This window comes from Drosophila melanogaster, chromosome 2R (genome assembly GCF_000001215.4).
Source record: "Drosophila melanogaster chromosome 2R".
Classification (NCBI taxonomy): Eukaryota; Metazoa; Arthropoda; class Insecta; order Diptera; family Drosophilidae; genus Drosophila; species Drosophila melanogaster.
In genome coordinates this window covers 9,376,725-9,400,397 of record NT_033778.4, presented here as the reverse complement: position 1 = coordinate 9,400,397, position 23,673 = coordinate 9,376,725, and the positions used below count along the sequence as shown (strand labels likewise).

Sequence of the window (23,673 nt, the reverse complement as noted above, 5' to 3'; positions counted from 1 at the left end):
TTTTTTTTTAAATATCCGGTTTGGTATATCTGGTATTATTTATGGTTCGCGAGGTATATCGGTATATTTTAGTGGTCGATCTACGGTCACGCTGAAATATTTGTACACAATAAAAACCGGCTCGTTTTTTCGCTGAAAAAGGTAATAAACTAAAGTTAATGAACGCAAACGAAACAATCGGTGAAGTTAATCGACAAATGAGATGCATAATCCCGCGTTGCATTTTGGTGGATACAGAAATAGGCCAGAAATCGCGATTTCCACACCGCACCCATGACGTGTCACTCGCCCACTTCGTTTCTAATCAATTAGTTTGTTTTTATCCATAGAACGTGTTACTGTCTGCAAAATGATCACCGACGTGCAATTGGCCATTTTCTCCAACGTTCTGGGCGTATTTCTGTTCCTGCTGGTGGTTGCCTATCATTATATTAATGCCAATACCGGAAAGTAAGTAATCCCACTTGGTGAAGAAGAGGAAGAAGACAGCCCGGAATCAACAATAAAACCGATTTTCATTTATTTACAGGCCCAGTGCCAAGGCAAAATGATGTAGGATGTTTCCGCTAACAGACTAATATAGTTCTACCAGGATAATGATAATGCTGCTTCATTCGCAAAATAAATATGTAGTTGTACAAATCTAATCCAGGATGTCGTTAATGGCCTCCTTCATGGCCTGGACATCGTCCAGTGTTTTGCCAGATCTCTGATCTTTGCCTGTGTAGAAACTCCTCTGCGTTTGATGTCCAAAGCTGAAGGCCTTGACGTAGGGCAAACTTTTAGTTTCCTCTATCACCTCGTCCACCTCCATGGAATTGGGTTTGCTTTTGCCTTGATGCTTCTGTTTGCCCCTATTCTTGCTATGATCAAAGCGATAGTTTGCCGGAAGCTTGTGCGTTATGATGCAGTGATCCTTGCGCTGCCGGGCAGTATGAAACTTGATGGTGCACTCTTCCAGAAAGCAGGAAAACATGGGCTTGTCACCGCGCTCCACGCTGGCGGCAAAATAGCAATCGTGCTGTTCGGTGATGTGCAGATCCAGTAGATGGGCAGTGGGCAGCATTTTTCGGCATTCTACGCAGCTGTAGCTCTGCTCCTTATCTATGTTGTCCCTGATCCTAGCTGCCGCCGCATCCTGCTCGCCCAAGATGTCATCGATGTCCACGAGAACGCCGAGTTTCTTGAAGGGCGCCAAACTGGGTGCAGGCGGATCCGTGGGCTTTATGAATCCCGCTGGCACTTCGCTTAGTATCCTGATGATTTGCTCTCTGGAGAGAAGTGCTACTCCCGCAGCTTCCGAATCCATTTTGTTTGTGTTGCCAAAATGTTTTGTTTTGGTTCCTACGCCAGTTTCAACATGTTTCCACTGTACTGCCTCTTGGAAGATGTGATTTTGTTTAATTTATATAAAAATTAAAAATAATTTCCTTTTGAATTGAAATAGTAATACAATTTTTGAAGTGCATACGTAAAATAGACATAATTAATGAATTGAAATACTCGCTCATATTTTAGATGGATATATTTCTATATTAAACAACTGCAATTAAGTTGAAACATCTTAAATGCCTTTGAAATGATGCCACATCGCCAGACTTAGTTACGCGGGCTGGCATCGCCGTGCAGCACATGTGAACCTAAACTGGTTCCGCCCGAGAACCGGTTCTTTTTGGAATACGAAGCTGACACCGCGTGGTGTTTTTGCTTTCGATTCCGCATTTATTTTCCTTTCGACGCGTGGAAAATAAACAAATCCTGCCAAGATGAGTCTGTACAACTTCAAAAAGATCATGGTGGTTCCGCCAGCAAAGGTAAGGTGTACCCAGCAGCGCCCGTCCCGCGGAGCACCCCTTGAAGCAAAGACATAACCTCACTGGAGGTGTTTACCAATATGCGCAATATGTAAATAATATTTTATTTTTTGCCCTTTCCACAGGACTTCATCGACATTATGCTGTCGAAGACACAGCGCAAGACCCCGACGGTGGTCCACAAGGGCTACAAAATATCCAGAATCCGGGCATTCTACACGCGCAAGGTGAAGTACACGCAGCAGAACTTCCACGATCGCTTGTCGCAGATCATTCAGGACTTTCCCAAACTGGACGACGTGCATCCTTTCTACGCCGACTTGATGAACGTGCTGTACGACAAGGATCATTACAAGCTGGCGCTGGGTCAACTCAACACAGCCAGGCATTTGGTGGACAAGTGAGTGCCAAAGTCACAGATCCCCAAACGAACAAGGTTCGATTAACTATTCTATTTTTTATCCCGCAGTGTGGCCAAGGACTACGTGCGCCTGCTGAAGTACGGTGACTCGCTGTATCGCTGCAAACAGTTGAAGAAAGCTGCCCTGGGTCGCATGGCCACCATTATGAAGCGACAGGCCTCCAATCTGACGTATCTGGAGCAAGTGCGTCAGCATCTCTCGCGTCTGCCCACCATCGATCCCTATTCGCGTACCATCATCATCTGCGGTTTCCCCAACGTGGGCAAGTCCTCGTTCATCAACAAGATCACCCGCGCCGATGTGGAAGTGCAGCCCTACGCCTTCACCACGAAATCCCTGTACGTGGGACACACAGACTACAAATATCTGCGCTGGCAGGTCATTGACACACCCGGCATCCTGGATCATCCCCTGGAAGAGCGCAATGTGATCGAAATGCAAGCCATTACTGCCTTGGCTCATTTGCGCGCCTGCGTCCTGTACTTCATGGATATCTCCGAGCAGTGCGGACACTCCTTGGAGGAACAGGTCAAGCTGTTCGAGAGCATCAAGCCTTTGTTTACAAACAAACCCCTCATCCTGGCCATCAACAAGATCGATATTCTAACACCAGAGGATCTGCCAGAGGAGCGACGAGCGATTATCACCAAACTACAGGAGGACAAGAACATTCCCGTAATGCTCATGTCCACCGTACAGGAAACCGGTGTCATGGAGGTGAAAACCGAGGCATGTGAGCGTTTGCTCTCGTACCGTGTTGACCAGAAGATGCGCACAAAGAAGGTGGACAACATCCTGAACCGCTTGCATGTGGCGATGCCAGCGCCGCGAGATGACAAACTTCGTGCACCCTGCATCCCAGAAAAGGCCTCGGCGCGCCTGCTACAGAATGCCGACAAGGCAGAGCGCAAGCGCAAGCTGGAGAAGGAGATCGAGGAGGAGATGGGCGACGACTACACGCTGGACCTCAAGAAGAACTACAGCGAAATCCCCGAGGAGGAGCGCTACGACATTATTCCAGAGTTCTGGCAGGGTCACAACATTGCCGACTACATCGATGCCGACATCTTCGACAAGCTGGAGGAGCTGGAGCGCGAGGAGGGACTGCGGGAGGAGAGCGGCGTCTACAAGGTGCCCGATATGACCATGGACGAGACGCTCAAGGAGATCCGCGAGATAGCCAAGCAAATCCGTGGCAAGCGCTTCGAGCTGCGCGACGAAAAGCGACTGTCGTCGCGAAAGAACAAGCCAGTCATCCCACGAAACAAGCAGCCCAAGGTGCGTGACCGTTCCGTACAGAAACTGGTGTCGACGATGGAGGGCCTCGGTGTGGACATGTCCGGCAGCGAGAACGCCAACTTCACCAAGTCCGTGGTGGATCTGCGTCGTGGCCAGGTGGCAGTTGGCTCCAAGAAGGTGCCCATGCAGCCGCTGCTCGACAAGGAGTCCTCTGCGGTGGTCAGGAAGACTGGTCAGCCTCTGAAGCGGGCGCCGTCGCGCGACACACTGGGCATCAAGAACTTGGCCATTCGCAAGAAGGCGCAAATTATGGCCAAGCGGGATATTGCCAAGAAGGTCACAAGCAGGGGTCTCAAGGGCGAGGCGGATCGCTTCATCGGCACCAAGATGCCGAAGCATTTGTTCTCCGGCAAGCGTGGAAATGGCAAGACGGATCGCCGTTAAGCGCCGCAGCCTTGGCTGGTTAAGTGATTCTACCTGGTGGGCTCGCCTGCTCCTCTGTATAAACTAAGCGTCTATCTTTATCCCTGAAAAACATTTTCAATACAATATTGTATTTTTACAAACAAATTGTTTATTTTTCGGGGACCACACATCACACACTCAGTAAACTTTGGTGGAATTTTTGTATCATAAAAAGCAAAGAGCCTTGACTTCTGGAAAAGTTTATATAAAGAGAGAGACCTGAAAAGCATGTGCATTACTATTGTCTTTAGCACAAACAAAGTTTACCCCCATGGATATTTGCTCGTTTCTTACTTCACCTTGGCAACGTGGAAGTTTGTTTGGTTTTTACCAATTTTCTTGTCCAATGAGTAAAAGTTGTTCGGCACAGCAACATCATGTCCAAAGCCACCACAATTAAGGAGGCTCTGAAGCGCTGGGAGGAGCGGGAGCAGCAAAATTCCCTGACTGCCAAGGTTATTGATCTGCAATTCCAGTGGCCACCCATCGAGAAAATGGACAGCACATTGGGTACGCTGGTGCAGTGCGAGTGAGCTTAAAAGTTCTTAGTTCTTCGAGGAAAATGAACTCCTACTTTTCTGTTTCCCCTGCAGGAGAATCAGTATGTCCACGAATATGATTGAGAAGATATTCGGCTTATCGGGCATGAAGTGCCTCAAGGTATTGTCCTTATCACGGAACTACATTAAGCAGATATCCGGGCTGGTAAGGACGAATTAGATAGGTTCCATTAGCACATCATTTGCTTCTCTTATGTAGGAAGCGGTGGCTGAAACTCTGGAGGAGCTGTGGCTCAGCTACAACCTAATCGAGAAAATTAAGGGTTTGACTGGTCTGAAATGCCTGAAGGTGCTCTATATAAGCAACAATTTGATCAAGGACTGGTCGGAATTCAATCGCCTGGCCGAGATCGAATCTCTCGAAGATCTAGTGGTGGTAGGAAATCCCCTATCCGAGGGATTGGACGAGCCCACTTGGCGGGCGGAGTGCATCAAGAGGCTGCCCACCATCCGCAAACTGGACGGAGAACCAGTCGTGCTCAACGAGGAGCCGCAGCTTTAAGTCTGATGGCCATTCGGTTTATATGGATGACGGAGAGATTGGGTTTTCCATGCGAACTTTCATAGCAGAAAACAAAAAAAAAAATCTTGAAAAATACACAACATGTACTATTTTAGAAATCAGTTTCGTCTTTAGATTTTTATTTAAAATATTAGTTTATCTAACTGGTCAGTTGGACTAGTAAGTATTGCGGCCTTAGGAGGATTCAAATGTCTGCAATGAATTGTAAATTATTCATTAAAGGATTCATTTTTAGAGAATACTAATTAAATCTAACCTCTTGGGCGATTTTCAGCAGTCCCTCGTAGCTGGCTCGACCCGACTGATTGACCAAGTTGTGGAATACCTTGGAATCCGATTTGGTCATCAGTTCATAGGGCGATCCAAACTCCACAACACGTCCAGCATCCATAACCATCACCTTGTCGGAATCGATGATGGTGTGCAATCGATGGGCTATTGTCAAAACAGTGCAATCCCTGAACTTGCTGCGAATGGTGGCTTGGATGAGGCCATCCGTTTGAGGATCCACATTGGCCGTTGCCTCGTCCATAACAAGGATGCGATTCTCTCGCAGAATGGCTCTGGCCAGGCAGACCAACTGGCGCTGACCCACACTGAAATTGGTTCCGCCCTCGCTGATTTTGCTGGCCAGGCCATCGGGCAGATCGGACACCACCTCCTTCAGTTTCACCTCCTCCAGACAGCCCCACAGCTTCTCATCGCTGTACTCGTCGAAGGGATCCAAATTGTATCGCATGGTACCGGAGAATAGCACAGGCTCTTGGGGTATAATCGAGATCTGTCGGCGCAGATCGTGCAGACCCATCTGTCGTGTGTCCCTCGTGTCTATAAGCACGGATCCATCGGTGTAGGATAGCCGGAAGAGGGCGTTAATGAGCGAGGATTTACCCGCTCCAGTTCGGCCGACTATGCCCACTTTTTCCCTGGGCTGTATGACGAAGCTGAGCGACTTGAGCACATTCTCTGCCTTGGCATTCGGTGTGTAGCGAAGGTTTAGTTCCTTAAAGATGATCTCACCCTGTTCTGGCCACGTCTTGGGTGGCTTCTTGTCGTCCGGAGCTTCCAACATTCCTTCCGGCTCAATGCTCTCGTACTCTACCACTCGTTCCACGGCTGTCATGGTGTTCTCCAGCTCGGCGGTTTGACGTACTCCCCACTGAACCATATCGATCAGTCCCATGGCCTGTGGGTAACCAAAAGGTGATTGGCAGGTGATAGTGACTGCTTTAGTGTAATGGCTTACCTGTGTTATGACCAGACCAACATCAGCTCCGTTGCCCGGAGGAAAGGCAAAGAAACTAAGCGTTATGATCGATATATAAATCACGCATATGCAGTTCATACAATAACCAAATGCCTGCGATGTACTTATGTACATGAAAAATGCAGAGCTGTGCGCATCCTGGTAGCTGTCGAACTCCTTCTCCAGAACGCGCTGGGCATCCAAGGCTCGGATGGTGGTTAGGCCATTCAGTGAAGCAGCCAAATGCGAGTAAACTGGTGATCGATCTGTACAAATACTAAGTTTCTATCGATACTGAATGCATTCAATGTAAGGAATTCGTACTTATAGCTTCTACGCGCTTCAAGTCCCTCGAGGTTTTCAGATATAAGTTGCGCAGATGATAGAAAATTACGGACAGCATGAGTGTTGGAACCAACAGCAGCGGGTTGACATTGGCTATAACGATGATTATTCCGGCTAGCCAAAGCGCAATCTGCATCACATCCACCAGAACCACGGGAAGGACCTCGTCTACTTGGCTCATGTCCTTGGTAAAACGATTTAGAATGCTTCCATGCTTATTAATGCTAAAGAAATGCATGTCAGCTCGAGTAACTCTATTGAAGATGGTGTTGTGCAGTCGAATAGATGCTTTTTTGGCGATATTGAATAACAGAAATGACGACGACAAATTCATGATAACTGACAATATTATGATCAGTGTGTATTTGTATACATCCATGCTTTTCGATTCCATATCCTCCATTTCGCCATGGCCAGCAGCAGTGCTCTCCTTCTTGACCCTTGAAAATATAAGGAGTTTATACCAATTAGGCTTAATCAGACCTGTTATACCAACTTACCAGTAAGTAAGGAAGTAGTCACCACCAGTTACAGCCACCTGGGCCAACACAGAGCTGCTCAGCATGACAAGGAAAGCCACCAATCCACCTCCCGCCTGGAAATACTTCCTGTACAGAGCCAAACTAATGCCACCTGATTCCTGGCGCTCCACGTGCTCCTTTCCCGAGCTGGAACCTCCGACGGTCTGCTCGGAGTTTTCCTTGATGGGAGTTACTTCGTTTTTATTGTCGGGAGAATTAAGGTTCAATGGTTCTTGCTCCTCTGTCTTTGCTTTATCTGTCTTTGATAGACTTCCCAGACCAGTGATAAGGCCCGTTTTGAGTAGCGACTCATAGTCGCCCAGTGCTTTGATCTGTCCATTCGCCAAGATCACAATCTGATCGACGTGCGGAAGGAACTGCTCTTGGTGGGTAACCAGAACTACGGTGCTTCCGCGTAGATGACCCCGCACGCACTGATCGAAGAGATGACGTGCTACGCTGGCGTCTACTGCGCTCAGTGGATCATCCAGGAGGTAGATGGACGCCTTCCGGTATACACTTCTCGCCAAACTGATCCTGGCCTTCTGCCCACCCGACAGGGTTGCTCCGCGCTCTCCAACTATAGTATTATCCCTTAAGGGAAGCAGATCGAAATCCCGCTCCAGGGCGCACTTCTTTACAACCTCTTCGTACCGCTGGCTATCCATCGGTTGGCCAAATAGAATATTCTGGCGGACAGTGCCGGAGAAGAGCCACGACTCCTGGGAGGTGTAAGACAAGGAGCCATTTACTTGCAACTGGCCGGAATTCGCTTTCAGCTCGCCGAGAATAGCCTGGATGAGACTAGATTTTCCAGATCCAGTCAGTCCGATTACAGCCACCACACTGCCGGGTTTAATCTCTAGGTTAATCCCACTTAGTGTGTAGTCTGGTGAATTGGGATCCCATTTGGCCTTCAAGTCTCTAATGGAGATAGCTGATTTCAGAAGATCGGCCTCGTTATTGTTGGAGGGTGGATTACCGGGTACCGTATCCTTGGAAGGACCCTCACTTTTGTCCGAACTACCCAGCTCTTCGGACTGCATAAACTGCTCCACGCGTCTGATGGAGGTCAGGAATTGAGCCGTCTGGATAATGGCGGATGGTACGTATATGGACATGGCGGCCAGCAGTACGTTGTAGTAGGCTGTTATCATAAAGGCGATTTCCGGCGTGAAAACCTTTCCCAAGATGACGTAGCCAACCAAGCTAAGGAAGATGGCCACTCGTGAGAGGACGATTCTGCGGGCGAAGTCGAATCCCCTTATGTACTGTCCTTGGCGAATGGTGTTCATCTCCTTCTCGCGAGCGTGAGTGACCATCTGCTCAAACGGCTGCTCCCAGGCGTACATTTTCAGCACCTGAATGGCGGAGATTATTTCATTGACCATCCGAATCCGGTTGTCCGTCCGTTCGGCAGCCTTCAGTTGGATCGCAGAGGTCCTCGTACCCAGATACATTTGTATTGGCATAAAGAGCAGCATGAACAGCACTCCAAACACAGCGGAGATTCCAATCTGCAGGGGAAATGTTATGGATGTTATCAGTTTACACGGTGAACGGGGGGATCTGCTTACCTCCTGATACATCAGGTATGTGATGACCAAAACTTGAAGTGGGCCCACCCACAGATAGTGAACGGTGTAGGGTGCGCTGTCCAGGCGGGGGATGTCGTTGGAAATCAGATTGACCACATGGCCGGATGTAGTGTCGCCCAGTGCCCCCTTGGTCAGACGCAGCGCCTTCCGGAAGATCATGCTGCCCATGGCCACCCGCATCTTAAAGCCTTCAAGAAGTTCTCAGTTCTTCAAAAGTATCAATTTACATAGATTGAAAACTCACACACATGATGGATGCCGAACGTGGTTGGAGTTAAGATCATCACAGTTAGGGCACTGATAACGATCTGAGCTACTGCATAGTAAAATCCAGCATTGGCAGCGTCTGGTTCCCCAGAAAAGTACGATATGAGCTTCACCAAGAAGATCGGCTGCAAAGTGCGTAGTCCCAGTTCCACAACGAAAATCGCCAGACCAGGGAATCCCAGTTGCCAGCCAAAAACCCGCAGCAGAGCTCTGACGAGGCTTGGGCTTCGTCCGTCATTTTTTAATTCTCGCTCCCAAGAGGCACACAACCTGTTGCCAAGTATATCTACAATACAACGATTGCATTAGTCAACATAAATGTTTTAATAATATTTAAATTTCTTACCCGACTTTTGCTCCTCCAAGGGTCTATAGAGGTCCGTTGAGTCCAATGTTTTTCTGTAACCCTTACGAAATATAGGTATGGTATACCTGTATTTGTTGAATAATCGTGAAAAGGTGTAAAAAATATATGAATGTATAAATGACATACCAAAAGCATAATGACGATATAAAATTCGATCGAGCTCGGGGATTTTCCGGAAGGACTTTCTCTGCCGTAACGAAAAATAATATATTAAGGAATAATTCTATATGGATAAATTAGAAGATATAATATCAGTTTTGGTTCTGGTTGAAAGTTCTGCCATTCAGAAAATTAACTTTCAGCTGAACCAAAACTTGTATTTTTACCCTTTTCATTCTGAGCAGAATTATTTTCTGAGTTGACAGTCAGTTTTTGTTTGCAGTTTTCGGTCTGGTGTCCAAGCTCGAAGCATTTTCGGCATACAAGGGGCGGAGAAGTGTTAACTGATAGAGATTCATCTTTGTTACGGTGATCGAATCCATTGTTCTCCAGAAGTGAAGATTCTTCAATTGATGTATTCTCTCTTTCTGAAACTGAATCGAATGTTGGTTCCAAAACAGGTTGCTTGTCCATATTTGGTTGGTCAATGTATTTATATTTCTTTTAAAACTGTTCACGTGCTTTTTTGTTTACAAAACTTTGGTCCCGCGTTTTTGCTCATGGCACGTTTTTACTGGTCGAGTTATGAGCAGATACGGGCTTTGAATGGCGAAACAGTTGTTACATAATCTCAATTTCACAATGAAGAAATACTCAGCAAGCTGAAGTTTATATACGCTTTCAGTTATGTCTATGATTAGTGGTAATTATAAAAACGATAAAATAAAAGATTAGATTAACTTCGGGAATGGTGCTGCAAGGGACACGAATTTCTACCTAACACCTTGGAAATTGAAGACACTATTTTTTGTCAAACAATCTTTTTATGTGGACTATCTTGAACTTGAACTGGAATTCAAAAGCCGGAGAGAGAGAGATTGAGAGCGCGAAAGTGAGAGGGAGAGTGCGAAGAGAGAGAATGATCGAGAGAGAAATTCTCACGCATTGTTCTTGTAATTGTTCTTGTTTTAAAACCTTTAAGCTCTCAACTTTTGGCGCGTGTAGCGAACGCAATTTTCGGCGCTTTCAAATACTTATCAACATAGAGCAGACAATGTTCATATGTTTATGTTTTTGTTTTTATGGTTGCTTATCATTAGTTTGTACGGCGTCTCTTCCGCATAATTTACAGCGCACATTCTTTTTGTTTGGCCATCCTAATACGCGTTCATTCAATTCAGAATGAAGTCCCTGCAATTTAGCTCAGTGTACGTTGATGGATTTGTTAATATTTAACAGCGAAGTTGGTCGAGGGCTGCGTCAAATGGCAGTTTCTGAGTTCTGGCCACTGCAGTGTAATTGACCTATTGGCCAACTTTTGGGCCAGCGGCTGTTAGCGCTCTGTTAACCGGGCTCCCAAGGCTTTCGGGACCCACTTGCTGCCGCATTGCTGTTGCTGATGCCAATCCTCCTGCTGGTGTTCAAATGAAATGTTAAGTTCCCCGCCCACTCACTTTCGATTTCAGTCGCAGTTCGAGGCTCAAAGCGTTCGCAGCTGTTGCGGTGTGATTGCTGAATCGGCCACGGATCGGATATTAATAACGTGCTAGTCGGGCATCGAATTAAATGAAGCTTAGGCTCATCTCAAGTTTCGGTGCCTCGAAGATGTAATATGAGAAATTAAATGGCGCGTGCTCTCCAAATGAAACGCAAATACAAGTGTGTTTGGCTGATGTAAATTCTGATGTATTCCCTGGATACTTTGGGCCCGCCATTAGCTTGTATATATCTACATACATATTTACATGTTTTTACGCACACAGCACAACGAAAAACAACAACAGCTTTTTGGAGGCTGCGCGAATCGGCCATTTTTGGTGGGCTTCCATTTTTCTCGGCAACATGTGTTCCCTCTTTGTGTGTATTTAATGTACAATTTTTCTATGGTCTGTATAGCCTTTAAAATAAACGTAAAGCACTACGAGTGCAGAGCAGGCTGAAGAAGAGTGTCGGTCTATTATAATGCCCGGAACGCTTGGCATAAAGTAAGAGTTTTCCGCTTGGGCAGCGGAAGCAGAACCATAAAATGTGCTCTCAACAAACCAAAAACACACCGAACACACCGCAAAAAAGGGGAATAACAAAATAAACACGAAGTGAAATTTATTTAACTTAAATAAGTTAACAAACAGCATATTGTGCTACTTCTAATCGCGTTCTAAGTAAGAATATCTCTATTTAGTTGTTTAATTCACCACGCTATTACTAAAAGTTCCTTGAATAATTACCGAAAAGTTGAAATTTTAATTGGCCTTTGTTGATTGAGGACCATTCGCAATCTAAATAAATGTGGGAAATGTCTGAAAAAAATTACACATCCGCCATGTATGGTTTTTCTCAATGTGTACTCAGAAAAACTACAGACTACTTAGGAGCGTGGCTCGTAAACGGAGTGCGACCAACCACCCACTTACACTTACACTTACACCCACCACCATTCCCACCCACACACATGCGTAGAGCAGCAACAAAGTTGCGATAGAAAACAGATGCTTCAAATATGCAACAGCGTATAAATAACAGACTAAGGCAAGCCAGATTGGCCGAGTGCGATGCAGGTGTCTCTGTTATTAGCACTGACCTATAGTGTTAGCTTAGCAGAGCCTGTTAGGCGGGCAGCGGCGTCGACGGAGGCAGCGACGCTGGCAGAGGGCAGAACTGATGCCAAGGGTAATTCAGTGTTGGGCGAGATTTCCATCAGTGGACACGTCGTCGTCGGTTAACGGAGGTTTTTCCGAGCCATACCACAAAAGAAGAAAAATAAGCAACGGGAAAAAAGACATCGTGTTGGAGTGAGTGTGTGCTGGTGATGGTTGGCTCATAAAAGATTCAACAGCCTGCCGAGCTAACAAAAAAATAAAAAAAAACGTGTGTTAAGCAAAAAAAATTAAATAAATAATTACACGTAAATAGCCAAAGAAAGGCAGCACAATTTAGTGCAAAAAGTGTAAAACAAAACAAGAGTATGGTGAAGAGGCCAGAGCATCGATAAAAAAGAAAGCGGAGCAGCCTACAATTGAATAAAAACAATCAAATTTCGGATGAAACGAAAATTAACAACATAAAATTCGACAAGGGCAGTAAAAAGGAGACTCTCCACGTCCCTTTCTCGCCCGCTTTCCCCACTTGGAGTAGTCCCCGAATGTAACGGTAATAAGCAAGCGTGTTTCGGGCAGCATCCTTGTGTGCGTCTGGAGTTCTGTGGCTCCGTCTGCTTCCTCTCTCCCTTCTCCACTTTCTCCGTTCTTGCTCCTCTTCCACTTCTCTTCCCTCTGACCGACTCATCTTTTTCGTTTGTTTGCTGCGAGACATTTATTTGCTCTTTAACGTTTCAGCAGGACCAGGCCTGTTTCGTTCCGCCATTCTTTCTGTCGTTCTCGTCCTCCGCTCGTTCCGTTCCCTCCATTCCAGTCTTCACTGCGCCTCTTCCGTCCCCTCGCCACATCCCTCTATCCACGCGCTGCGTCCTCTCGCTCTTTTCGGTTCTGGCATGCCGCAAAACAGTTAGTCCAACACTCGAGTCTCCGCGTCCGTGTGTCTGCGTGCCTGTGTTGGTGCTTGTATGTAGAGCGAATGCGAAAAAAAAAATACAGGACAACTTCATATATCTGCAACTCCCAACTTGGATGTGTGTATAACTTTAAGTACTCTTAAGCTGGTACATGTTACCAAACAGTGGGCGGTTAGCTTATAATAATTATAAGTAATTTAATATATAAATCTGCTAGGTACTATTTGTATATATACTTTTTAATTTTATAATATCAGTAAGTGTTTTACTGCAATTGGCAGAGCTTTCCTCCATTCTAAGTCCCTCCATTAACAAAATACGCAGAAAGTCAACCTTTCAAAAGTTCAACTTAAAAAGTTCAAATTAGGGTTGCCGCACTGTAACACAAATTCGCCCACACAGATACGGAGTGTACATGTACATTCAACAATTTGCTGGCTCCCTTTGCCTGGTGATTTTATTTTTTTCGTCCTTTACGCCCACCACTTGCCATGATGCTGGGATGCTGGATCCTGGCAGGCTGGGAGCCAACGTCAACAAGTTGAAGCTGTTGCCGCTGCCCAGATAGCCTCGTTAGTACGAGTGGCTGTGTGTGCGTGCGAGTGTGTGAGTGAGGGGCGCCCCAAAGTATGCCGCAGATAAGGATAAATCATAAGCTGGCCAGGCCTGCTAAGTTCATTTTGGTGTCGCAAAGTGACGAGAATCGATGCCAATGTCATTTGCTAATTGAAAAATTCCTCAGCTGGCGCAGCAAACCTTCCACACAATTAGCCATTTATCTGGGCCCGAGAGGAACGGAGCTTAATTAAAATGAATGCACAATTAATTGTCAGACAACAGGCCCGAACTATAAACAAAGCCATGTGTGCGTACATTTATGTACGAGCCATATGTAAACAGAGTTTTGTAAGCAGCACAAACAGCAGGAATTCCATGTCTTTGAAGTGAAATTTGATTAAGGTGTTTATACAATACATCGAAATACCAAATCAGCGGAGAGTGGGAAAGGAAAACGGGGCCACGAAATACTTATATTTACCCATCGATTCGCATTCGACCGAAATGCCGGGATTTTGGCCTCGATTTTGTCCCCTGGCTGCCCAAAACTGAAGTTTGTGCGTGGGAAGAAGTTCAGCTTAAGAGGAATTAGAGGGATACAAATAAATAAAGGAATCCGGGTAATGGTAAATTTACTTTTCCCTTTGTTGAGGGTATTTCACGAGTTTTTAACTTGCTCATTGGGCCCACTGGAAGCACTTCATCGCAGCTGACCAACCCTTCCAAACTCTGTCGCAATATATCTATCTATCTAGCTATCTGAAGCTGACACATCATTAAAACTTTTAGCATCAGATGCCAAAGCGTAGATTACCCGAAATGAACACTGAGTGTAGAGCAGAATTTAACAAATCTTTGGGGTATTGGCTTTTTCCAACTGTACTGGTTTTTTGGCATCAGCATTGGAACATCAATCTCTGCGATTTAGCTAGAAAGTGATTGGAAGCCAACATGTCGTATGGGCAATATCACAAAAACGTTGAAACTCTTGGCAATGGATGCCTAAGCTTTTGGCTCGTTCATTATAAGCTGTTTTCTCTTCTTTTTGTTGGCCATTTTTTCGGTTGCTCCTGCAGAACTTTCCTTCTGAATTTTTTCCTTTCCACTGAATATAAGTGTGTGTGTGTGTGCGTGGATGGGTGTGTGATATGTATGCATGTGACATGTCTGACGTCTCATTTTCTGCCGCATAAACCCGAAGCTGGATTTTGGCTTAATTTGGCATTAGGGCGTTTCAATGGAAACTCATTTGAAACTTTCTTTCGCAAATCTGTGCATAGGCTTCCTGTGCACCCATCAAAAAGCCTTAATATTTATATGCGCATATTCGTGGCATTGTGAGTGTGTTTCTGCGCCTGACCGAGCACTGCCTCAATATTATTTTTTTCCGCCCGGTTCTGGATGAGAATACAGCAGATGTTTGCCCAGGCTGCGGCGGAATGTGCGAGTACATAAAAATGTACATATATGAGGTATGTAGTTGGCAGCACGCTGTTGTGTTGGCGGGATAAATTATACATATGTACATATAGCTCAGTATATGACCAAAACTTCGCATCTCTTGGCTGGAACAATGGCGTTTGGAGTCCTAAATCATCGAAATATTCGCGCCGTATGTCGCGTCGCCATTTATCAAGTATTTTCAAACCTTAAGCATGCTAACCTCGCACATATCCCAGCTGACCGATTTTTGAACAATAAATCGGCATTGACATTTCGATCCGTATTTTACATACGCACTTGTCGTGCCTAATTGATGAGCTCGGCGTATACCTTATGCAGAATAAACTGGCCATAAATCATGAGCATATCAAATCATAGCATATTCAATGCAAATTGCGGCAGGCTGTGAATCACATGACCTCTATTGATCTACCCCCCGCCCCCTTACATATAAAATTCACAACAAAAAAAAAAACAGAAAACTAGGCTAAAATGAGCAGCAAATTGTGCAGCATTGAATTAGCCAGCCATTCTGTGGCTTGAATGCGGTTTGCGGGTTGGCCTTGCCAACCAGCTGGCTGCCTCTTGTCTTCGGCAACTATTTTCCGTAATTCCATTTGCTCCGAGCAGGTTGGCAGACAAAATGCAATTAGCATTAACAAGGATGGCAGCTTCAGCTGCGAAACCCTTGAAGCCAACCCTTGCAGCCGGACAAAAAAGGCAAAAAACCATTTGGGCCACAATTTAAGCAAACATTTAATCAAACAGAATGCTCAAACTAACACGACTTAAGTTTCACTTTAAAGTGCGCTTGATATTTGAACCACTCGGATGGGGAAATTCCAATTAAACTAAATCAACATCAGCATTTACATTTTATAAAGTCAAATACAAGCGGAATGCAAAGAGGTAAATTCAGACTATATAAAATAACTTTGGCATTGGATAAAACTATTGGCTTAAATAACAGTGCAAAACTTGAAAAACAAACGATTACAGTGATTATTGTAATTAGGCAGTACATAATTGTTTTTGATATATTTGCTTAATAATATACTGAAAGTTACAGCTTAAATAGTTTCTCTTTTTGAAGTAAAGTTTTCGTTGGACTTAACTTATCAAAAGAGTTAGTACATATTTTTCAAAGCAGGCATTGAAGAAAATTAATTACCAAAATAGGGGCAAAAGTTTTTGCTACCTAAAGTATAATAAGATTCGTTAAAACTGAATTTTAATAAATTGTTAAAGTTTGGCATAGCCTAATAAATATTCTCTCTGTTGGCTTAGTTGGGATATCCCAAGGATAAAGCCCGGCACCGGGCTTGATGTTTCTCTGTTGAAATTAAAATGAACTATTCTGGCCTGACCCACTTTCAGCAGGTTTGTCTTAAGTCCGGCAGCTGAAACCTCAGCAAAAGCGAGCAAGTCAACTGCCAGAATTTCGGCATTAAGGATTCACAAAGATTGGCAAAAGAATTCTCGCTGCAAAATGGCGAAAAGTTCCCAAAAGGTGTTTAACAGGTCGCAAGTTTTAGACAGCTGGGGAATGCAACTGTTGCACCAGCGGACCTGCAAAGTAATTGTCATGCACCTGCAAGTGCCTGCAGCATATGCATATTTGTATGTGCAACTGGCTCAGCAAGTGCCCCACCAATGTTGCTCATACGCCGCGTGGTACGGCCAACAATTTTCCGTGCCAGCTAGGCGGAGAGACAACAAACCACAAATTGACATAGCTGTGTTGAAGTGCGTGTATGAGACTGGGGCAACCAGTGATGCACTGAAAAAATTACAATATAGCAAAGTTTTTTAATTGAATTGAATATTTTCTTCTAAAATAAATAAATAGACAACAATTATTCAATGCTTTGAAGTCAATTCTATAAAAGACAATTTATAATAAAATTTTTATGCATTATGCAATAGAATAATATAATTTTAAATAAAGATTTATAAAAGTTTTCTCGTAAAGAATATTTTAGCTTAGGTTGTTATTTCAACACACTTGCATTTACATACATTCCAGTGCCTGGCTTTCAGTGGAAAAGCGAAAAAAAATTCGCACATATTTTAGCCTTTTTGCATTGAAATATTCCGAATCGAAAAAAATTACAGTTTCGTGTTTGGCTGAGTGCGAAAAGTGTGGGGCAACATGACATTGACTAACGTGCAACGTGGCAGCAGGAACTGACTCACACACACACACACACACACACTTTTGCGCCCAAGCACGCAGACACATGCAGGCCAACAATTTGTGGCGGTGAAATTTAACACGAACAATTTAATTTCAATAAAAACGCACACAGCTAACGCAACAGCAATAACAAAGCGAGTGCAAAGACAAAAGGATTGCTCATACGACACGTGTTCTGTCTGACTGTAAGTGGGTGCGTGTGTGTGTGTGTCCGTGTGAGTTGTTCTTGTGTGGCTGTATTAGTGTGTGAGCAGCGTGCATAAATGCAATTTAATTTAATTGCTCGATCTTTTTCACCTGGGGATTTTGATGTTGATTTGCCACCATGCGCTAATCTGTGGCACGTAATTCAGGATTAAAGTGTCAAATAAACTATTCCATTTCCCCACACTTTTGTTAGTCTAACACATTTTTTCCCATCAATGCAATTGACTGAAAAGTGGGACGATGAGGGGCGTGGCACCGAGGGCGGGGTATCCTTTGGTGAAAACGCGTGCTGCAAGGTTACGGCTGCATCTGTTAGTGTGTGTGTGTGTGTTATGTGTGTGTGTTTGCCTTTTGTGCACGTGCCTGCGTGTGAGCTTGTGCTTATGTGAGTGCTATGCATACGGCTGAGTTGCTTAAATGTCAGTTTATATCTCAAGGATAAGCTGTTTCGCCCCATGGCTCGGTTTGTTGGGTAACTGATGCCTCCTCACCCCTCCACGCTCCTCACATTTTTGCCTGCAACAAGACGCAGCTCACATAAGCATAAATAAAAAAAACATACATACTTATAAGCAAACATGGCCCACAGATACGACTGCATGCTGCTTAGTTAAGCTTAGGTCGTGCTCACAAACGTTATCCTTAAGCCAAGCATTCGTATTTTTGTAGCTCATGGGGTGTTGGCCTTAATAAATGCCACTTTCAGCTAGCAGCAAGTGCGAGGCTAAATCGAAATGCTAAAATTGGATTCCAAGCGCAGGGTGAGTGGCCAAGTTCCGCCTATACTCCGATCGATATGAGATTTCTACTTCGATTGTCACCGACTCTTCCTTCACTCAGACATTTCGCAGACTGGGAAGTTGGTAACTCAAAACCGCATGAACTCACATATCTGACTTTCGCTTGATGCCATATAAAGAAATTAAATCATTATTGATATTAAGTGAAGAAATTAAATTGTATTTTCCATAAATTTTATAAACGTCTTTGTGATATTAAATCGAAAAGTAGCATATATATATATTTGTGAATATTTTCTCTTGCAATACAAAAGCATTACCCTACATGTTTCTCTCTCTAAACTTTCCATTGACCATTCGGCCATAAATTTTATTCAGTAATTACGCAGCGGTTGCGACTGCTGAGGCAATTTAATATTTAATACATAAAATATGTGAATAAAAAATTCCAAATAAATTTTATTAGATAAGGAAGCGAGAAATGACTGAAATAGATGAATATGCTAATGACATTTGATTGCCTTTCAGCAGGAATAGCATTGAAAGTCAAATTGACCATTTTATTTTCACCTGTCCGTAACCTGACATTGTACAAAAGTTGCACTTCATAATTGCCAATGCCATTGAGTGAATACTCAAAAGGGTGATTCCCCGGAATTCGCTAAATTACTGCTTGTTTTTGATCGCCTCACAATTATTCGCAGCGCGTTGAATCAGGGCGAAAAAAATGTTGTTTACTCGCTGGAATCACTGAGTATTTTTATGCACTGCCAGCAGGATATCGGTAGCTGTGGCAGTGGCTATGGGGGAAGTCACAGGGTTTCATTAGCCATCATCCATCCATCCAGCCATTCAACCATTTGCCCATTTATCCCGGCCGGGGTCGTAATGAGCATCCGTTAGCAGGAAGACGAGATAAACTTGTTGCAGCGATAAAAAGCTATAAATTTCGCCAGCTTCGCGGTGAGTGTGTATCTGTGTGTGTTTGTGTGTGTATGAGCGTTCTAATTAATAGCTTAGCGGAGGAAAGGCACCCAAACACCCACACACCACCACCTATCCCCCCTTTCCAAGGACCGCTAAATGCCAGCAATTAAATAGTACTAAAAATGCGTGAGAAAGTTTCCATCGCAGATGTTGCCAGCGCCTAATTCTTCTGTTTTCTGTTCGCGGGGCCAAGTCGAAAATGTTGCTTCATAGCCGGGACCATTAAATTTACAAGTGTTTGGGCATTACCCGCAAGTAAAACATGGGAAAATGCCTTACCAGTAGCACAAAAGGCGAAAAAAAAAAACAAGCCAACAGCAACGGAGAGTGGTGAAAACTTTTCTGGGACACAAGGGTGGCAAAGGGGAAACTTTCAGTGGACTCCACTTGAAGTACGGGCCAAGGTCCGACCAGCCCGACCAGTTCGGCCACAACAACCAATCCTGGCCAGGCCAATTGTGTAATGCATATTTGATTTGTATTTACGCTCTTTGCGTTCGCAAATCGATTGTCATTTGAGTGCTGCCCCACCGCTTTCTCCCATTTTCTCCCCCATTTCCCCCTCTCGCTGCTTCCTGTTTGGTTTGGGAGCGTGAACAAATGTGGCGCCATTACCAACACCAATGGCACAATAACAGCCAAAGCAGCGCCAGCAACAAGGGCCAATTTTAAAACAACAATATAAATACTGCAGGGCAACTTTTTCCCCGAGCCGAAATTATCTTGCCCTCGTAGAGTCAATAAAAATGATTGCCCCATATTTCAGGGCTTATAGAAAATGGCACAGTTAGCCAGAATGCTGTGAGCATGGGACTAGGATTATTTTCCAGTTCCAGCAGATATTTGCAGATCATTTACAGAGCGAAGGATTAGTGGGGTACATGGGGTTTCGTAGTCCTGGAAATTGGTTTCACTTTGTGGGAACTTTGTGCATACATAAAAGTGTGCTCCTAATTTATCGAAAGGATTATTTGTGACAACATTTTATATAGTTCCTTTTGGTTAGAAACAATCAATTGCCAAAATTTTAATGCTTGAATGTGTTCGATATGTTGTTGTACAATAGGAATGTATATAATTGAAAAGTATAGTATATAGCAAAGTATATACTATTACTTAAGTTCACTATTACCTAATACCGCACTATATAATCGATGGACCCAAAAAAAAGCTGAGGGCATTCGCAATCGAAGGTACTCATGACTTTCAGTGGAAATTAATGGAAAGCGAGTTCCATTATTTTCTGTTTTTCCTCCGCCGACCTTTCTGTTTCAACGGACAAGGGCAGCGGGCTACCAATTATGTGGGCTTTCATGCGTATACGCAATATTTGACCATTTCCCTTTAATCTGGTTGTATTCGCTGCGTACATCTCGTACGACAGCGGGTAAATTAAAAACAAAAATTTGCCGGAAAAGTAGGAGGTATATATTTAATTGCTTTCGCCCCGTTCGTTGTTGTTGGCTAGACAATGGAATTTGCTGCGGAGTCCGGAGCCGTGGGCCATTCATAAAAATGCCAAACGCACAATGCCGCAACCAATCGAACTGAAACCGGACGGAGTCGAGCAAAGCGGAACGGAACGGAGCACAAAGGAAATGCGGTCGAAGGAGCGGAGGACGGGATGGCAAACAAACACCGAATGAAAACAGCCAGCGACGTGTAAATATTTAGTTCGAATGGTGTGTTTATATCAACCCCGATGCCGAAAAACAAGATTCTCCATTTGATAGTTTGATTTGTGCGATCTCGACGGATGAAGCAGGCCGATTCACCGGCCAGTCGATGTGGCTGATGTATTTTTGAAAGCTCTATAAATACGAGCGTTGCGACCTGTCTTCGGCAAATAAACAAGACGCGACGCGTTCTATTGCCAGAAATTCCCCGTTGGCAGAAACATTACTCATACGCCACGTGAGCCGCTGGAGTTGCGGCCGGGGTTCAAGGTCGTTTCGGCAAACCCGAGATCCATTCCCTCCAGCACTTTGGGAATAGGTGAACTTGAGCTGATGCAGCACATCAGCAGCAGATGAGAAAGGAGATAGGAAAGGAAGGCAGAGCAGAGCTGAGCTGAGAGGAGGCCGTGTCCACAGTTGTCAGAGTTTCCTTGCAGCAGTAACGACGGCCAGGGTGTCGCAAAGGCATGCATACGATCCTGTGTGTCATAAAACTGTCAGCCTGCATTTCAGGCGTTCCACAAAAGGCAATGCTACACCATGGGATCGGGCACGGAATAATTACAGGGCATCCATCCAATTATTCATTTTTCTGCATGTAAATTACTTCATTTGCTTGCTGGGAAATCGAGTGAAAGACATCTGAACTGGTAAAGGTCTCTATTGCGTTTAGTATAGGTGTGCAAATATAAATAGGTTAATGGCAGCCTCAAAATACAGAACAAGTATAATATTATTAAGGCACAAGACATTCAAAGTAAATCTTTTTTATTTAAACAAATAAATATTTTATACTTGTAAAGCTGTTTAACAACTTTACATATCTGTTAAAATTGTATTGTTAGTTAAGTTGCTTAAATCTCAAATATCTCTATGGAGTTCCATTGGATTTTTGAACTTTCTTATACAAGATCTAGTTTCGATAGTGCCCAGTTCAGAGATACTACACTAGTTAAGTAAAATGGGTTATATATTGCCCATGGTACTTTCGCTTTTCACAGGCGTTCTGATGTTCAGATGTTCAGAATTTCAGCTGTTGCCATTGCCAGGGCCGTGGACATGCACGTGGACATGAACATGGACATGGATGTGTATGTGTATGTAAATGTGCCACCGAATATACACGTCGGCTGTGGATGCTGATGTTGGACCAACGGACATGGCGACAGACAGACATTTCTTCACAGACAGTTTTCACTAATTATCTGACACAGTGATGGCTGCTGGGCCACGGCAGTTGCACTTGATGCACGGTGCGGCGTCAGGGAGGTCCTTTTTGCTGCAGCTCGTTGCGGCCAAGGACTCATTTGAATGTGTGTTGTTCTGGTTCTCGCACTCACACGGACACACCAACTTTACTTACGTACACATCTCAGAACTCTAATTTCAAAGGTCGTGCCGTGCCAGTGCCAGTGAAAAGTGAACAGTGAGATGGTGTAGGAAAGAGCGCCTGCTGTGTTCAGCTTTATTTTCGTGTCTTTTTTCCCGTTTTAGCTTGTCCAACGTCTCTCGTTTCGGTGTCATGTGTTTTAAGCCATGTGCATGTTTTATTTGCCGAACAGCTTTCCCTCGTTTTGTTATGTTTGGCCTGCATCGGTTGGCGAACCGAAAAAATGTGCGAAGGACGCCAGCGAAGAGGGGCGTCAATAATTGAACGCCCCCGGCCGAGAGTTTGGGGTATCAGCAGGAGTATCCAGTATCCAGTATCCAGTTGCCAGTATCGCGTATACGCCACCGGGCAGCTGAAAGTTGATTAAATTTGAGTATTCGCCAGCTCCGAGTTATGGTCTGTTCACTCCACACCACACCATCCAGTTGCAACTCCAACCATTTGCATTTGCTATTCCGTTCTTGATTTGGACTCGGGTAATTGTGCTGTAAAATTATTAACAATTACGTATTTATGCGGCAGCTGGTGGGCGTAGAACTTTTGGCCATCCGTTTGCTGGGTGTTGCCCAAAATGGAATATGCGAAATGTTCTTGATTATCACGTATACGCCATGGACGCGTGTGAAGTGCGAATTTCTACTTGTAATAATTCTGCTTGTGTATAAATTTGTTAAGAACTAAATTGGATGATTGCTGCAAATAAACATAGAGTGAATTAATTTATAATTTTATAAAAAACCATAAAATTAATATTTGTCAATGTATAGACTTATAACATCACTCGGAACATTAATCCATTTTAACATTATTACATACTAATGGGGTCAAAAACGTAAATAGAAATCTTTTTTTTTGATAGTCTTGTTAAAGACATAAACTAAATAAACATTCCCATTCCAAATTTATTTCACCGTTTTATATTATAAACCATGCAAATTTAGTTTGTGACTAAATTAAGATAAGTTTTCCTTATTCCCCTGGCACCAACTTTTCGAATGCCGTTCTAAAATAAACGCATTCAACGCAAACTCAAACCACTCGGAACCCGGCAATGTGTGTCGCCAATTACGCATTTGTTCGGCTTGTCATTGACACCAAACTCGGCAGCCCTGAAAGTTGGCCCGGCTAGCTGGCACAAGCTAGCGAATGCAATCACATAAATCTAATGGAAAAAAACTGTCAACTACTTGGCTAAAAAGTTCAGATGTCCCATTATAAACACACACCCGCAGGGAGATCATCAGGAGCAAACATTCCGTGAATACGCAGAGCAACTAAACAAACGAGCAACAAGCAGGGCTCTCGTTAACAGCAGTGCCAACAGCTTATGCTAAAAGTTGGCCAACAGAAAGTGGCAGTTGCGCAGAGAGACAGCAGAGAAAGGACTCTTGCTCTCGCTCTCTCTCTCTCTCTCTCTCTCTCTCTGTCGCGGTCCCTTTGCCACTGCTTCTGCACAACTGTTGAATTTTCCGCTGCCGCGACCAACAGCAGATGTTGG

General features: G+C 44.3%; 6 protein-coding genes across 9 annotated transcripts in view; 4 read left to right on the top strand and 2 right to left on the bottom strand.

Moving 5' to 3' along the window:
* Window positions 1-68: 68 nt before the first annotated feature.
* Window positions 69-645, top strand: CG33774 (uncharacterized protein). Its single transcript, NM_001032225.4, has 3 exons — window positions 69-141; window positions 330-450; window positions 530-645. The coding sequence occupies exons 2-3, from the start codon at window positions 350-352 to the stop codon at window positions 549-551; spliced, it is 123 nt and encodes a 40-aa protein (NP_001027396.1). The 5' UTR covers window positions 69-141; window positions 330-349; the 3' UTR covers window positions 552-645.
* l(2)k10201 (lethal (2) k10201) lies at window positions 499-1,318 on the bottom strand. The gene has a single exon (NM_176116.3). The coding sequence runs from the start codon at window positions 1,307-1,309 to the stop codon at window positions 644-646; it is 666 nt and encodes a 221-aa protein (NP_788296.1). The 5' UTR covers window positions 1,310-1,318; the 3' UTR covers window positions 499-643.
* A 345-nt stretch (window positions 1,319-1,663) lies between these two features.
* Non1 (Novel nucleolar protein 1) lies at window positions 1,664-4,133 on the top strand. 2 transcript variants are annotated; one of them, NM_001299318.1, is made up of 3 exons: window positions 1,664-1,814; window positions 1,940-2,214; window positions 2,284-4,133. In NM_001299318.1, exons 1-3 carry the CDS (start codon window positions 1,767-1,769, stop codon window positions 3,917-3,919), a joined length of 1,959 nt encoding a protein of 652 aa, NP_001286247.1. In that variant the 5' UTR covers window positions 1,664-1,766; the 3' UTR covers window positions 3,920-4,133. The 2 variants fall into 2 exon arrangements, with proteins under 2 accessions (NP_001286247.1, NP_610484.1); NM_136640.5 differs by having other exon boundaries at window positions 2,284-4,038.
* A 58-nt stretch (window positions 4,134-4,191) lies between these two features.
* ODA-Dnal1 (Outer dynein arm dynein axonemal light chain 1) lies at window positions 4,192-5,068 on the top strand. The gene is made up of 3 exons (NM_136639.3): window positions 4,192-4,469; window positions 4,534-4,645; window positions 4,700-5,068. Exons 1-3 carry the CDS (start codon window positions 4,318-4,320, stop codon window positions 5,000-5,002), a joined length of 567 nt encoding a protein of 188 aa, NP_610483.1. The 5' UTR covers window positions 4,192-4,317; the 3' UTR covers window positions 5,003-5,068.
* Window positions 5,069-5,116: 48 nt separating this feature from the next.
* Window positions 5,117-10,233, bottom strand: l(2)03659 (lethal (2) 03659). 2 transcript variants are annotated; one of them, NM_001273894.1, is made up of 11 exons: window positions 9,989-10,233; window positions 9,694-9,900; window positions 9,494-9,554; window positions 9,347-9,432; window positions 8,978-9,286; window positions 8,713-8,921; window positions 7,115-8,652; window positions 6,594-7,054; window positions 6,270-6,535; window positions 5,280-6,209; window positions 5,117-5,215 (listed from the first exon to the last, which is right to left on the bottom strand). In NM_001273894.1, the coding sequence occupies exons 1-11, from the start codon at window positions 10,026-10,028 to the stop codon at window positions 5,198-5,200; spliced, it is 4,125 nt and encodes a 1,374-aa protein (NP_001260823.1). In that variant the 5' UTR covers window positions 10,029-10,233; the 3' UTR covers window positions 5,117-5,197. The 2 variants fall into 2 exon arrangements, with proteins under 2 accessions (NP_001260823.1, NP_610482.3); NM_136638.4 differs by having other exon boundaries at window positions 9,694-10,233.
* A 697-nt stretch (window positions 10,234-10,930) lies between these two features.
* Window positions 10,931-23,673, top strand: part of CG13954 (uncharacterized protein) — an 80,172-nt gene continuing 67,429 nt past the window's right edge. The window contains exon 1 of one of the 2 annotated variants that reach the window (NM_001273893.1): window positions 10,931-12,616. The gene's annotated coding sequence lies outside the window, so the exon portion shown is untranslated. The remainder of the gene's footprint in view (window positions 12,617-23,673) is intronic. The other variant, NM_001103769.2, reaches the window with a different exon arrangement.